Source organism: Tenrec ecaudatus, chromosome 14 (genome assembly GCF_050624435.1).
Source record: "Tenrec ecaudatus isolate mTenEca1 chromosome 14, mTenEca1.hap1, whole genome shotgun sequence".
In the NCBI taxonomy this organism is placed as follows: Eukaryota; Metazoa; Chordata; class Mammalia; order Afrosoricida; family Tenrecidae; genus Tenrec; species Tenrec ecaudatus.
The window spans coordinates 40,716,414-40,732,697 of record NC_134543.1 but is presented as its reverse complement, the minus strand read 5'-3'; the positions used below and the strand labels follow the sequence as shown (position 1 = coordinate 40,732,697).

The 16,284-nt window shown below is 52.0% G+C and overlaps 1 protein-coding gene across 4 annotated transcripts in view; it reads left to right on the top strand.

Annotated features, from left to right (window-relative positions):
* The window catches only part of SYNE2 (spectrin repeat containing nuclear envelope protein 2), a 284,685-nt gene that overhangs the window by 257,493 nt on the left and 10,908 nt on the right, over positions 1-16,284 (top strand). For all 4 annotated transcript variants that reach the window (XM_075531883.1, XM_075531885.1, XM_075531884.1 and 1 more), the window contains exons 99-106: positions 3,557-3,719; positions 8,421-8,608; positions 9,039-9,189; positions 9,917-10,099; positions 12,065-12,202; positions 13,148-13,342; positions 14,943-15,225; positions 15,731-15,799. In XM_075531883.1, coding sequence (XP_075387998.1) covers positions 3,557-3,719; positions 8,421-8,608; positions 9,039-9,189; positions 9,917-10,099; positions 12,065-12,202; positions 13,148-13,342; positions 14,943-15,225; positions 15,731-15,799 — 1,370 coding nt within the window. The remainder of the gene's footprint in view (positions 1-3,556; positions 3,720-8,420; positions 8,609-9,038; positions 9,190-9,916; positions 10,100-12,064; positions 12,203-13,147; positions 13,343-14,942; positions 15,226-15,730; positions 15,800-16,284) is intronic.

Sequence of the window (16,284 nt, the reverse complement as noted above, 5' to 3'; positions counted from 1 at the left end):
CTATTGTATGTGAGGGCACTGAAGCTCACTAAGTCCCTCCACCCAGGTGGAACCAAGGTTCGGGGCATGTGAGGCTTGTGGTCCAATAGAGCATTGGGTCAAGAGGGCTCCCAGCTCCTCTGGGTCTCTTCCTTCTTTCCTGCACACAAGGGAGATTCAAAAAATTCATGGGGAAACAATGAAGTGAAAAGATAATGTCATTTCCCCACAAACTCTTTGAACCCGTCTTGTATATGCAAGGACACTCAAGAAGACTACGGTAATTAAATTCATCCAAACACTATAAATGGACACTATTCATTCAGCTGATCTTTATTGGGCACCTGGTGTATATATTTTTATTGTCATCAAGTCCATGCTGGCTTATACGACCCTACAGGCCAGGAGAGATCTGCCCTGTGTGATTCTGAGACTGTAACTCTTTAAGGGAGTACAAAACCCCTTTCTCCCGAGCAGTGGCTGGTGGGTTCGAGCTGCTGACCTTATAGATCACAGCCCCCAACACGTAACCTCTATGTCACCAGGGCTCCGCTGTGTACACTGATCGCCTCTAAATTACACCATGAGCCATCTGGGAAGAAGACTTATGTTCAGTTACCAATGAATTCCCAAGGTTCGGATAGAGCTAACCTAGATCGTGGGCTTAAATATTGAAAAGAAAATCATGGAGGGACCATGCCTGAGCCTTCTGGCATCCACATACCTCCCCCCCAGACTAGGAGCCCCCAAATGTAATCCAGAATGGGCTCCTACCTCTCCCCCAGGGTATCTTAGAACTAGACTTCTGACCAGGTTCCATGACTGGCCCAGTTCCCTAGTATGGCTTGTTATTCTTTAGAGCTTTACAGAAGAGGCCTGGAGCAGAGTCTTAGGAACCAAAGCTCCCGGCCAGTTTGCCTGTGTGTAACAACAGACTTGTGACAATGGGCAGTTTCCTCAACTGCCAACTGGGGATAATCACAGCACTTAATCACTGGTCCTGACTCACGTAGATGTTAACATTGGATGTTCATGTCCTACTGTAGGAATCAGGTCTGTAAATGGTAAGAGCATACCCAATGCAGAAATTTTAAAAGAATAGGATAAAAATAGGAAGTCTCCTATTTCGTCTCAGACCCATTGGGTGTCAGTCTTGAGCAGCCCATTGTGGATTCCACTGACCTGACGCATCATAGACCTGGGGAAGCCACACAAAAAAATTACCGTATATGCTCGTGAATAAGATGAGTTTCTCCGTACATTTTTAATGTGGGTCGGCTTATACTCAAGTATATACGGTACTCCTCCACCTTCTCTGTACTCCCCTGCTGTCTTACTGCACCAAGAGCCCTACATCACTCTGGTTTTGTACCCAGGTTATTTTATTACTTTTTGGCACCTTTTTTCTAAAAATATACATTCTACCCCTCGTTTTATAAAAAAAAAACAAGGCAGGAGCTCTCGTGCTGGAATAGGCTCGCACACCAGGGAAGACAGCTGTGCTGGGAAGAGGAGCAGGCTGGAGAGTGGGTGGAGGCGGCTGAGCCCAGGCTCCTCTCCCCTACCTACAGGAAGCCCTCCTGGTCTGATTGCTTCTCCAGCCAGAGGACAACCCCTTGCAACTCTCCAGAAGACTGCAGACCCCATGGTGTCTGGGGTTCCCAGCTTCCCTGGCAGCTGCCCCTGGCTGTCAAGGTCACATGACTCTGGGCTGAGGAGGGCGTTCCTACAGAACTGTGGAAATAAAGGAGGCATCTAGGTTACACCTGCAACCAACCCAGGCCCTGGATTCTGTTACTTCCTTTTTAATAAATCCCTTTATGACTTTGAAGGAAACTTCTTAAGGTTTTAGCAGTAAAATTATATCTGGAAAAGCTTGATCGTCCTTATGACCGACCATAGTCCCTGTGCTAGATGCCTTACACGTGTTTCTATCTCCGCCGACCCCCTGAACTGCACCAGGTGAGCACAGCCAGGTCCAGGCCTAGGTGCACACACTCGGAATGCACCGCCTCCTTCTGGGCCTGCCTGACTCTTGGGGCTGTTGGGAACAAAGTCACCCTGAGGGCCTGTTCATGAGCGTATTTGTGAGGCCCAGTGCCGTGTTGTGAGCATCGTCGTCACGGCATACAGCCCCAGCCGGCAATAAATAGAGCTGGCAGCATGGAGTGTCGAATATGCCGAGATGGTCCATGCCCGCTCTTGTTTCGTTCTCACAGCCGTTTGCAAGGTGGGTCATATGACAGGCAACCAGGAAATCAGGCACAGGGAAGGTTGAAGACCTTGCCAGCGATGCGTCGCTCAGAGATGGTGGAATGGGATTGATACTCAAGTATGCTCGCCTCCAACGAAATCTGACCTTAACCTCTCCGTATGCCCCCACCTCCCTGAAGTTTGATGGACCCCAGAGACCTACTCAGAAACGGGGTGGGGCTAAGGTCAAAGGCCTTCGCTAGCTCTTAAAGCTGGTGGGTAGCGTGTTCTCCTGGTCGATTGAGGTCCAAGTAGAACACAAAATAAAAAGCTGGAAGAGCTTGTGCAAATATATTAATTCAACAGATGTTGAGGGGCTCCTCCTGTCCACCAGCGCTGCCCTGCCAGGTGCATAGTCTGTGAGAGGCGCAGGCTTACGCGGGCACCCCAGGACGCTGAGCATTGATGGAGCACCTGTAGGGTGGGCCATGGGAGAGATCCCAGGAGGGGTGAGAGGAGGAGCTTTACAGAACACAGCGTGGGGGCAGAGGGGCCACTGGGCGCTGAGAAGTTTAGGGGGGCACACTGGTACGTCAGGGCAGGGTGAGGACTGCTGAGGGGGTTGGATCACGGAGCAGATGTTCCTTCTAGAACGTACACAACCAAAGGTGGACAGACAGGAGCTGAGGAGCTGTTCCTGGAGCCAGGTGAGCGATGATGGAGTGCATTCGTTTCCTGTGAGTTGGGGAAGTGGCCACTGTCACAGTTTACTTCCCCAGGGCTGTCAGCTGCAGGCTGCGGTTCAGGCAGAATAGTGATACGTGGAGACTTATGGTAATTATCATTGTAGTCATTGCTTCATATTTTGGGAATTAACTCAAAATCCAGCCGATCACTAGAGCAGCCTTTCTCTCTGGCCTGTTGGACTTTCATGAAAGCAGTTGATTGAGGCATTTTATTTCAGTCTTTCTGTTTTTAAAAAGCAGTTGTTTGTCCTCCACAGCCATATTCTGCCCCCTTGACAGTGAGCTGATAAGACCAGGGTGCACGCCAAGGATACCGGCGCATATTTGTGTCATTTCAAATATGCTCGGTGCCCAGGTGAACTGGGTGAGAACTAGGGCAGACTGCGGCAGGAGATGGCAGAGGTGTGCTGTGCGTGCATATTATCTTTGCCCCTTCCTCCGCTTGCTGATTTGCTGGCACGGATGCCCCGTCTTCTACGGAAATTGTTCTCTGGAGTTGTGAGCATTGATCTTAGAATAAACTCCTTACCCGATGTTTGGTCCTTTTCCACCCTCTTTATTAGTAGTCTTCTCAGTACCACACGTTGGACTTTGCTTTCTTACCCTCCTTTGTTCCCCTCTCTACCGAATACACCTAGGGTGAAGAAGCTGAAGGAGACCTTTGCATGTATTCAGCAGCTAGACAAAAGCATGAGCAACCTTCGCACGTGGCTGGCTCGCATCGAGTCAGAGCTCTCTAAGCCTGTGGTCTACGCCGTCTGCGATGATCAAGAGATCCAGAAGAGGCTTGCTGAACAGCAGGTGGGCAATCAGAGGAGCGCCTTTGCAAGAGCCGAGCTCCCTGCAGTATCTGCGAGCTCAACCCATCTTCCTGGCTGGCTGTGTGTGCTTGCATGGCCCCCCTTCATCAGATTAGCGTTTCTTACCCACCCGTGTGCCTTTGTGTGGAGGCCTCCTCCTCTAAATACTCCACTGCCAGCCCTCACCCAGCTCTCTGTGTGACGCTCACTGTTTGAGAGATGTTTAAGATGCACACTCTTGGTGGCAAATCGGGTTTTTAGTTTGTGTTCCTAACCTCCGCCTTTGACTTGGGTTGATCTAAGTTTATTAGATGGCTTTAGTTCATCTAGGACTGCTGTAACAGAAATGCCACCAGTGGAGGCTTTAACCAACAGAAATGTACGCTTTCACAGTTTCCTGAGACCAAACGCTCTGAATTCAGGGCACCTACTCTAGGGAGCCAGCTTCCTCTCTCAGGGTCTTCTGATTCTGGAGGCTCCAAAGGATATGCTCCGCTCCTGGCTCTTCATTCTCGCTGGTCCTAGGTAATTTCCTTCTGCTCAATTCTCGCTCCTTTTCTCGCTTCTAAAACAGAAGGTAATGCAAGTCAGAGTCCCCTGAGCTCAGCCCAGGGTTGTGACCTGATAAAGGGCGTTACATCCCACCTAATCCCTTAACATGAGATCAGAGCTGGGACTGGCATAAGCTCCCTACATTCCATGCTAATCCTTTTACAACGGACCCAGCTGATCACATCCTAGGGGGATGAGTGCATCGTTATATAACCGCCAGATTCCATCATGAATGCCAATGAGAATCATGGTCCTGCTAAGCTGACATGTTTGGGATGGACACATGGCAGTCAATGACAGGAGTGAAAAATTGAGGGGGAGGCAGGGAATCTTTTGTTTTTTTTTCACCAGGAGGAGCCCTGGTGTCACAGTGGTTCAAGTGCTCAGCTTCTAACCAGAAGGTCAGGGGTTTGAAGCCCCTGCTGTTAGTTGCACAGGAGAAAGTCGAGGCCTCCTGTTTCCGTAGCGACTGTCGCTTTGGGAACCTCTGGGCAGTTCTCCTCTTTTCTAGAGGGACGACATAACAGCCCCAGGTTTGGGTTTGGGGTTTGCTTTCTCACCAAGGGACGCCTTCACGAGACAACCTTCTGTGTGTCTAATAGAGCTCCAAACAATAAATAAAACACCCCAAATGGAGCAAGAGCCCAATGAGACCAATAGCAGAGAGAGCCTTCCTGCAATGCACTCAGATCTCTTTCCTCATACCCGGGAGCTCCCAGTGGGAAGCATTGAGTTCCACCAATGTGCTCATGAAACTCACATGTGGCTAAGATACCGTATCAAATCCATGTTCCTGCCTTCGATTAGATCGCACTCACATCCCCATGTTCACCTGCAGCGCCCGACGCGCTGTTTACTTTTTTATTTTTGAAGTAGGTCTTGGCGATCTTTCAGCAACTTTCCTTCACTTCTGTCTTCCTCAGACCTGTGGGCAGGTTCTGTCTCAACCGTATCAGCGATACGGTTGCCATCACGTTTTCAGACTCCCGTTTTCTTTGCATTGAGCTTCCCCCACGTTCATCCTCACCAAAGCATTGGTGTTTCCCATGTGTCGGCGACTTGGGACAATTCACCTAGCCTTCACAGCTTCTTGGGGACTGAACCTCTGTCACCGGATTCCGTGCCAAAGGCTACCCCTGACCAATACATTCTCTTGAATTCAAGTCATTTCTTTTAACAGCATTGAGTGACGTGTCAGGATACCATGCATATGGCTAAGTAATTGATAGTACCTTTCACTTAGATCTGTTTTCCGTGTTCTTGGGGTCACTGTCTCAGTAATATCTATTTTCTAACATTCAAATGAATATGATTGAATAATGCTACAAATTAAAAAGACTGCTTGCTTGCTAGTCTTAGAAGTATAAAAGTGTCTTTTTTTGTTGAGGTAACCTAAATGTTGTCTCTGTGAAGAAATGCATATTGATATCAGTATCATGGAATTCTAAAGTCTCGATTGCATATACTCACGTATAAGCTGAGTTTTCCAGCACATTTTTAATGCAGTCTTTATGGTAACATTGGGTGTCTCGATAGAGTCAGATCGGCATATACTAGAGTATACACGGTACATTGAAAATCTGTAATCACCAATAAATTCCTCTCCAGTGGGCCAACTCAGCTTGACTCCAAAACCAAGGAGTCACCTCCCGCACCACTCCATTCCGATTGCTGGCTCCTCCCCCACACCCCTCCCTAGAGGCATTTGGGAACCTGGGGAACAGTGCTGCCCCCTTAGCCTGCTTCTCTCCTTTCCCCGCCCTGTCCCCCCCCACCCCACCCCCCTTGCTGGAATCCTGTGCTGTTTGCTCCTTTCCCCTCCTCCTTCCTGGCTGCATTCTCCTCCCATCTCCTCTCACTGCCACCCCTTCCTCCTTCGCTCCTCCCAGCCTCCTTGGAAGAGCAGATAGACAAGAAGGGCCGTTTCTGGAGCCTTTGACAAAAGTCTTTGGTATCAAATGCATTGTCTTCCTGTTTCTCGAGGCTGCTTCTGGGCGGGCGTGGACAGATCTTCTGTGACACGCATCATCGTGCGAACTCGCGCCTCGCCGGAGCTGGTGGCAGAGTCTGCGTTTGTGTGATGTTGCTTGTCGCACTCTCCCGTGTTTTACGTTAGAAACTCGGTCGCTCACTGTATGTCAGGCTCTGGAAGTTCGCTAGTTCATTGTAAGCATGAGTAGCACACTCTTCGACGTGGTGTGGTGAGAAAGGTGTTTTAGAAATTGTGGAAATATTTACATGTCCTTTTAAACAATAGGAGGCTGGGCTTTTGGAAGGTCCCTCCGAGCGTCCTTCTTGCTGCCTTTCGCTGTGTGTGGGACACGCTGTTCCGCAGAGGAGGAATAAGGCTGAGTAACTGCCAAGGGGTCAGGAAAAGCGTGAGAGCCGGGCTCCGCCATGGGCTGGACGCCCCAGTGTGCCCCCCTGGGCCCGGGCGAAACGACGGGCATGCTCTGCTTTGCAGTGGCAGTTGTCACGTTAGCCTTGGAGAACCACTGCTGGAGTCCCTTGTTTATTCTTTTAAGAAAACTAAAGGGGTCATTTCTCTATACCAGTCCTTTCCAGAAAAGTCTCTGGCCGTTCTGTGAACCTGTAAGAATTCTTATAACTAGAATTCGTTCCACACTCTCATTCAAAACTAGTCATCCTGGTGCTGGGGAAGCTCTTGCCACTGCAGCGTCTGGGCGCGCATCCTGCATTTTGAAAAGACCCCAGCCCCACCCCGCTCACAGCGCTCTCACGGGGACACTGTGACAAACCAGAAGACAGCGCGTCTTCTGGCTGTAGCTTTGTGGCCCTCGCTTTTCAATTCATTTTGAATTGCCTGCCCTACAGTTCAGTCTATCCTCTTATATCCATCTGAACACACAATGATCCAGACTGCCCATTTTACCAAAAGAATAGAAAGAAAACTTCCCTCCTTTCCAGGGGTACAAGGGTTATCTCTAGAATGATGGAGGTAGCTGGCGGCAGGAGGAGGGAGGGTGCTGAAAGGCTGCCCTTCGGCGGTCTTTGGCAGGTGCCATATAAAACTTACCTTCCCCGTGCTCTGAATTTTCCTGACTCTAGGTAACTTTTATTGAGTGGCTTATTCAAAGTGCTGCAAAGTCAGTCTCTCTCTCTCTCTCTCTCTCTCTCTCTCTCTCTCTCTCTCTCACACACACACACACACACACACACACACACACACACAATTGCTGTAGTATTCAAAACTTAGAATTTAAGTGTGCTGTTTTACAGCAACATGTTATATAAAATTCTATATTAATGTTAATATAAACAAACATTAATATAAAAGCCACATCTAAGAGTGTGACCTCAGGTCGCACTGTCACAGAATGCAGATGCCAGCGGGAGCCTAAAATGCATCCTGACTGGCAGAGGAGACTTCTTATCCCCTGACTGTTGCCATGATGAGCAGAAATATTCTCCGGGCCATAACTGCAAACAAACGCCATGCTTAGGTGTTAACAGGTTTTTCCCTCTCATCATGCACTGTCTCTTCATGAACTTGACTTTTCTCAGACTGGGAAACGGCATCACTGTCATCATCATAGGACTCCATTCTAGAGACCCATCCACCACCTTGCCTGGACTCCTTCATTTTCACCCTTTACATGGGCACGTGGGAGACTCTTGACACTCCAGGCGGCTGGCTGCATGGTCTGTGAGAGAGAGAGAGAGAGAGAGAGAGAGTGTGTGTGTGTATGTGTGTGTGTGTGTGTGTTTTGTGGGGAAGCAGGGGGATACCACAAAGCCCTTAGATTTAGTAGTTCTGTTAACTATAAAAAGGTGAGAGATTTAAACTTGACATCAGAAAAGTCTCAATTTCCCCCGAACCTGCATGTTATGGAGTAGGTCCATGCATGACCAAAGTTGGGGGCCTGTGAGCTCTCAAGGGGTCCCCCATTAGTGCACAGAGGACCCTCACTGCCATCCCCCTCTACACACACACACACACACACACACGTATGTACGTCAGCATCTCTGAGCCCAGGTGTCAGTTCTCAGGCTTCGTGCCGGAGATGAGGAGGATTTGGCTGCCGGTGCTGCTGGTTCCAAGGTGGAGATGCACCCCGGTCTGTCCCCCAGACTGTCCCCCGTGTGATGCCAGTCTCCCACAGCTTGTCTTGCTCCGCTGTAACTGTAGGACCTGCAGCGAGATATCGAGCAGCACAGCGCAGGGGTGGAGTCGGTGTTCAACATCTGTGATGTCCTCCTGCATGACTCTGACGCCTGCGCCAACGAGACCGAGTGCGACTCGATCCAGCAGACCACCAGGAGCCTCGACAGACGCTGGCGGAACATCTGCGCCATGTCCATGGAGCGCCGAATGAAGTAAGAGCCCGGATGTGCCCCAGTGCCGGCAGGGCTGCCCTGTAAGCGGTGCTCCCTTCCGGCCTCAGTACAAACAGCTGTGAGCTGTCACTGCGTCCAGCAAAGGGCCAGGGGTCGGCACAGAGCCTCCGGAGCGTGTGGCCAGTGCCTGTAGAATGGGTGCTGTCTCTGGATCTCAGGGTGTCCCTGTGAGCTGACCCCTTTTCCTTCGGTGACCAGCTGTTGAGTAGCTGCCTCCTGAAGCCATAGCTCTGAGGGGCTTGGCACTCCCAGCAGGAAGAAGCCGTGACCTGGTTCTCTCCTGGAAGGGGAGGGGACCGGTGTGTGTGCCAGTGGGCGTGAGTAGGGACGTATCGGGCCGATGTGGCACCTGGAGACACACGGTTGAAATAGACGGCATGTCTCACGCTGGCTGCTGTCCTTCCGTCAGGATTGAAGAGACGTGGCGCCTGTGGCAGAAGTTTCTAGATGATTACTCACGCTTTGAAGACTGGCTGGACTCCGCCGAGAGGCTGGCAGCCTACCCTAATTCCTCAGAGGTGTTGTACACAGTTGCCAAAGAAGAACTGAAGAGGTGTGAGGTAAGGGCCTTTCCCTCCTGCAGAAGCGCGGGCCACGGCGCAGGCGTTGCCAGTGGCTCCTGCTGCGCGGCCTCCGTCCCCCACCGCAGGCCTGACCCGAACGTGACAGCCCGGCCTTGGTTTACCATTTAAAACCTCTTCATGTCGTTGCTTAGTGCGATAAAAATTACACGACAGAATAGTTACCAAGTCACCGAGTTAATTGTCCACGTATCGTTGTTGCCATTGATAATGTTAATCACGTGGTGATGCTACCACCATTGACAAAAACTCAGACACACACCCCCATGAGCATTGAACCCCCCACCCCACCCCGGCCACTACCAGTAAGCTTTAGGGCCAGGTAGTGTGTGTCCATGTGTGATGGGCTGACCTCACACAGTGTGTCCTGAAGTCACGTCCACGTGGTAGCCTGCCTTTGTCTCAGGGTTGTATTTCTCTTTATAGAAAGCCTGTTCTTTTGCTTAGCCTCTGAAGGTCGGGTGGAGTAAGCTCTCCCTTGACAGTTCAGGGTGGGGATGCACCACTCAAAGCAGGTCATTCGGGTTCGCAGGGGGTGTCTGGCACGCCATTCCTGCTCTGGCATCCCACCCCCACCCCCACCATGACTGAGCCTGACACATCCTGGGAACTGAATGGAATGTCGGGGTCGTCAGGAGGCCGGGAGAACGGGGAGGGCTGCAGCAGGCGCTGTGGCAGACAGGGACCCCTTCTCTCTGGGCGGCAGGCCTTCCAGCGGCAGATCCACGAGAGGCTCACGCAGCTGGAGCTCATCAACAAGCAGTACCGGCGGCTGGCCCGGGAGAACCGCACCGACACGGCCAGCAGACTGAAGCAGATGGTGCACGAGGGCAACCAGCGCTGGGACAACCTGCAGAAGCGGGTCGCGGCCGTACTGCGGAGACTCCGGGTGAGCGCCTCCTCGGGCCCCGGCCCCCCTCTGCGCGTAAAGGCTGGGGGCGCGCTGGGCCCTGCCAAGGCTGCAAGATTTCACGGGGAGGCCTGAGCTATCTTTGTTCAAGCCCAGAGCTGCCAGCCATCATGCCTCCTAACGTGGAGTTTGCATCTGGGACTGTAGGCACAACCTATTTCCAGGATTTGTTTAGCCAAAGACATCCCTATCTCAGGAAGCCCCAGAGGCATGCATGTCAGAGTCTAGAAGCTGCCTTCCTGGTCTGGGAAGGTGCAGTAGGAGAAATGTCAGGAAGAGTCTTGGCTCTTGTTCAGTTCTGTGTCCCGTTGCATCTTGCACTGGGGAAACCTGGACAAAGCACGCTGGCCCCTCGGCATGGTAGCAATTGGGGGCAGGGAGTGGCCTCTGAATCTCAGAGCCCGCTGCCTCACTGCAAAGGCTGGGTTTGGTCTGTGACCATCAACGTTCACCCCAGCTTCTTGTAATTCAGAGGATGGAGTCTGCAGACCTTTGGAGAGTCCAGGTATAAACGGACAGGACTGGGGTGGGGAGGAGCTGCAGAAATGGATGCATTTTCATCCCTGCCTGTGTTCTTAGGACAGAAAGTTCATGAAGGCAACAAAAGAAGTTGAGAACCTGGATTTGGTTTTTTGTTTTTGTTTTTTTTAACCCTCTTAGGAAGAAATTGGCTAGCTTTTCTGATAGTTCAGAAACCCTATTGTATTAACTCCTAATTCTCTGGCTTCACTGTTAACCACCCAAAAGCTTCCCTGGGCACAGAATGCTACATTTGTCTGAGAACCACTGCCCATCTTTGGGGTGGGAAGCTGAGGGGCAGCCGTCTTTCCGTGGAGGTGATAAAGCTCCTCGGGCCAGAACCATGTCCATAGAATCAAATGCAGCACGAGGCCAAGCTCCACCCTGAGCAGTGCTTTTCTGTCTTGAAGCTGCCAAACCATCTGCGACCAGCAATTGTGCAAAAGACTCGTGGGTAAAAACAGGCCAAGTGCCCAGCCTGACCCCAAAGGAGTTCCTCACAGGAGAGACTAGAAAACTCACTAATGACGTGAGCACTGTGGGCCAGTATTTTAAAATAAGGACCGTGCATACAATAATGATAATCCACCTGAGACCAAACAACCTACCTTTACCCAAAAGCAGAGCTACAGAGACAGGTGGGGATGGGAACCGAGAGTAATTAATGGAAATGGAACAACCAGCAGGGTTGGCCCCTGTGTGGAAAATATAGCCAGTGTTCCTGAACAGCAGAAGCACTGGCAGTGTAGTGGGTTACACACCGGGCTGCTAACCATAAGGTCAGCAGTTCGAAACCACCAGCTGCTCTGTGGGAGAAAGATGAGGCTTTCTACTCTTGTCATGAGTTACAGTCTTGCAAACCCACAGAGGCAGTTTTTGGTCTGTGAATAATGTGCTCTGAAGTGGTTATACAGGATCCTAAACTCCTCACCAAAACACAACATATAGAGAGATAGGTAGATATATAGATACATGCACACGCACAGTGAAATATATCCATGTATTTTATTGTATATAATTTTATATTTTTCATTGAGTATGTATAGTTCACAGATATTAAATTTCACCCCTAAAAGCAAACAAACAAACAATCACTGATTTAGGCTAAAGAATTGCTGTCTCCAGCAGCGCTCAGCCCTAAGAGCTCATCCGGTCGCTCTCCCTCATGTCCGAGTGAAGAAGTTGGGGCTCGGGGCAGCTAGGAGGTGAAGCCATGCAGCCAGGAATGAGGAGAGCCCAGCCTGCTGCCCCGCCCCCGCCCTGTGTGTGTTGGCTTTGCAGATCTCCTGGGGCCCTCCCAAGACCGGTTTCTCCCCCAGTGCTCTGACCACCCTATCCTGTGGGCCTCAAAGAACCTGGCTGTCTGGCTGGACTGATTCCACAGTCCACACAAACATGCGCTGCTGTTTCTCGCCCCCGTGACAGCATTTCACCAATCAGAGGGAGGAGTTTGAGGGGACCAGAGAGAGCATTCTGGTGTGGCTCACCGAGATGGACCTGCAGCTGACCAACGTGGAGCACTTCTCCGAGAGCGACGCTGACGACAAAATGCGCCAGCTGAACGTAAGGGTTGCTGCCTTGGCTCCTCTGCAAAGGATGCATCTCTGCAGAGGCGAGCCTGCCACCCCTCCCCCACCCCCACCTCCGACAAGCCAGGACCACATTCCAGAAGAGCTAGAGCCACCAGGGCAGCCACAGGCTCCTTTTTCTTTTAGTCATTTACAGTCAACCAGTGGGAGAACGCTCCCACGGGGCTCCACCCAGAGCCTCATAAGATGCTCTTTGGGGAACGGTGGGGCCAAGAGCAGACACCTTCTGTTCTCCCACTGTTAACGAACAGCCATAGTTCAGCGTACAAACACCCACTGAACTTGTGTGTCGGAGCAGAACTGTGCTTCGGAGGACGTACTCGTGGCTGACTGCTGAGACGCTCACTGCCAGACCATGCTTCAGCAGCGCCTGCATGCCCTGGAGCCGGGCCTTTCATTTAGCAGCCCACCGTGTCCGTAGTTGGCACTACCCAAGAACCATCATGGTGCTCTCATTCCCTCGTGGGTCAGGTTGTTGAAGAGGTTAAGAAACAAGTTTGCCTTGCCGGAGCAGCATATATGTGGTGCAATGTAAGTGTCACTTTGCGTCCACCCAAGTGACTGCCCCGTTGGTGGCTTATCACCAGAAGTGTTTTGTGCCCACCAATCCCTGATAAGACACAGTCTCATTTTCACACCTAGTCACTCTACATAGCCATCCTCGCGCTTTGGGAAGGATCTTAAATGGAAGAGTCAGTGTCTAAAGGAAGTGGGGGTGTGTGTGTGTGCAAGCTGATTAAAATTCCGTTGTCACTTACAGACTTGATAAAGCCTGCAGTCCTAGCTGAAAGGACAAAGCAATGGCCTTCTGGTTCTTTGTCCCCATCATGCCCGCCCCACCGACCCCTGGCCCATTGGGCTATGTAAGAAACTACTGGGAACCCCCAGGAAAATCCTTCCCTTTCCTTATTCCAAACAGGGCTTCCAGCAGGAGATCACATTGAACACCAACAAGATCGACCAGCTGATCGTGTTCGGGGAGCAGCTCATCCAGAAGAGTGAGCCCCTGGACGCGGTGCTGATCGAGGACGAGCTGGAGGAGCTTCACCGGTACTGCCAGGAGGTGTTCGGCAGGGTCTCCCGGTTCCACCGGCGGCTGACTGCCCGTGCTCCGGTAAGGGGCCGCCGGGCCACTCAGCGTTTACCATTTGACTGCATTGGAAAGCCTTTGGGGAACTTAGCTTGTAAAATGGCCAGCTATGATGTATTCAGTGCTATACAACCTAAGACTTGTGTCTTGAGTTTCTTTCGTTTCCACTGCTGTCGCTGGCTTTAAAGCCACAGGTGTCCCCCGCCACAGTTCCTTCGAAGTTCCCCACTACCCAGCGGGGAGGGCAGAGCCCTGAGAGCCCTGGCTTCTGGTGGGTGTTCTCAGTGTCTTCTTCAGGACGATTTTTCTAGCCTGTGTCGGTACCACTAGGACCAAATGATCGTGGTTCCGGGGTTGCTAGACTTGGGAGAGTGTTCTCCTTTGCCTTTATCTCAGATCTGGGAGCTTCTGTTACAGCCTTGCTTTTTTTGTTCTGTTTTGGTTTTGGGGTTTGTTTGTTTTTTTACCACTACTGTTTTAATCTAGCCTTGCTTTTCATATACTGGGTTCTCACCTTTGAAATGCCAAATGCACTGCTTAATAGTGGGGTGAGGGGAAAGTTCAGGTGGCACTAATTAAAGCTATTCCTCAAGGTCACTGACTTTGTGGGCCTGCAGTTTTATTTCTTGATGCCCATTGGCCAATGGCCACTTTTTCTGTGTTTTCTATCCCCGGGTGATCAACTTCAAATGTGGCTATTTCCCTGTCAGAAAGAGCCTCCGCAATTACCCTCTATCACCCTCATTTTAAAATGAGAGTGGTGGCTGCAAGGTCAGCAGTTTGAATCCACCAGCCCCGTTCAGCAGGAGAATGAAGAGGCTGTCTACTCCCGTGAAGAGTTGCGGGCTGAAAACCCACAGGGGCAGTTCTACCTCGCCTTAGAGGGCCGCTCGGAGCCGCCGTCAACTCGGGAGCAGTGGGGTGAGGGAGGTGTACTGAGGCATTACCAACCAGGTGGATGCAGCCGTTGAGCGGTCAGTGGGCTTTGACAGGCATCACTGGCACATGGGGCCCCTGAAGGTGGGGGAGTTTCATCAGAGCATGCTAATGTCCTTTTGTGTGTGTTTTGCTGTGGCTTGGTTCCTGCCATGAATCATCCCTGAAACTTTGGCTTCCGTTTTTTTCTAGAGCAGTGGTTCTCCACCTTCCTAATGCCGTGACCCTTTAATACAGTTCCTTATGTTGTGGTGACCCCCCAACCATAAAATTATTTTCGTTGCTACTTCATAACTGTCATTTTGCTACTGTTATGAATCGTCATGTAACCATCTGATACGCAGGATGTATTAGGCGACCTCTGTGAAAGGGTGATTTGACACTCCCCCCGCCCCCAAAGGGGTCGCAACCCACAGGCTGAGAACCGTGAGCTCTAGATAAACTTTATTTTCAACTTAGATGATCAAATTTAGTTTTCCCAGGAAGGGAGGAGGGCATGAAGCTTTGGGGCATACTGATTCTAATCTCCGTTTCCCAGCATCTACCTGGAAAGAACCGTTCTAAATTGACGTGGGCCAGGGGAAGTTTGGGTTCATTTCCAATCTGCCTGAGGGATGGGGAAGGGCAGCCACTTCCTTCCTGTCGGGCGGACCCCGAATTCTAACACCGCTTCCCCTGTGGTCCTCAGGGCTTGGAGGACGAAAAGGAGACCTCAGAGAACGAAACGGACCTGGAAGACCCCAGAGAGATCCCCAGTGACTCCTGGTGCAAGAGAGAGCAGAGCGAGGAGCCCGCGTCCCCGCAGTCCCTCTGCCAGCTGATGCCCCCGGCCCCGGGGCACGAGCGGTCTGGCTGCGAGACCCCCGTCAGCGTGGACTCCATCCCTCTGGAGTGGGACCACACAGGTGACGTGGGGGGCTCCTCCTCTCACGAAGACGACGAGGAGGGCCCTTTCTACAGTGCCCTGTCAGGTAAGGGTCTGGGAGTGGCCCCATCGGCTGTGTTTTCAGCCCCTTAGGGCTCAGTCAGTCCTCGGTGATGGAGGGCCCACTCGCCAGCTTGTGGCTGATCCGGGCTTTCTGTGGCTTCATCCATATGCTCCGTCCTGCCCACTGGGCCGTCAGCTGAGCGGCGGCTCCCTCTGAGCAGGAGCCGAATCAGAGGAGAGAGGACAGACATCCTTCTGGAGACCGTGGCCCTCACTGATGGCTCGGGGCGCTCGCGAGAGCCGCAGCAGTGAGCATGCCCTTCACCGGTGCCGGAGATGATGGCCTCCAGTCTCTCTCCTGCCTCCCTCTCCCCTGCCACGGCCTCGGCTGGCCGTTGGGCTGGCTGAGCAATCCTGCTGGGGTCTCCAAGTCTTTCCCTCCACAGGGGGGTGAGCCGGGTCTCTCCTCCCGGCCGACGGCGTGTCTGCTGTTTTAGCATTAATCTACATGCTCCTCCAGTGAGGAACATGGCGTTATTCTTTTTCAGATGTAGAAATCCCTGAAAACCCTGAGGCCTATCTTAAAATGACCACAAAAACTTTGAAAGCATCTTCTGGTAGGCCCTGCCCCCGCCCCTGCATGCGTCTCAAACGCGGCAGCACGCTGCAGCGCGCTCTGCACCCTCAGCCCGCTCGTCTCCGTGTCATGTCTGACTTCGCCTTCCGCGGACACCATGCGCCTCGGCCCTCGCGTCATGGTGTATTTACACTGCCGTACTCACACATACCCGCGTGCTTGTGACAACCCCCGCAGCCAAGCGCCCTCCGCAGCGCCCCTACTTTCCCGTCAGGGCTGGGCCGTCGGGGAGTTCTTCGTGGTGTTCTTCGTGGTGCCCGGTCTCTTTGTCCTCCACCTGACTGCTGAAGTCCTGGGGCCCAGACCAAATTTTCTTCATGGCAGCTGGGTTTGGCACGGTTGCCTGGCTTAGGGTCACTTCCTGGGAAGAGGAGGGGTGGGTGGGTGGGAGCAGAGGTGCCGTCGTACTTGTGGTCCATGCAGACGGCCTTTCCCAGATGTGTGGCTCTAAGCTGCCTTCGCTGA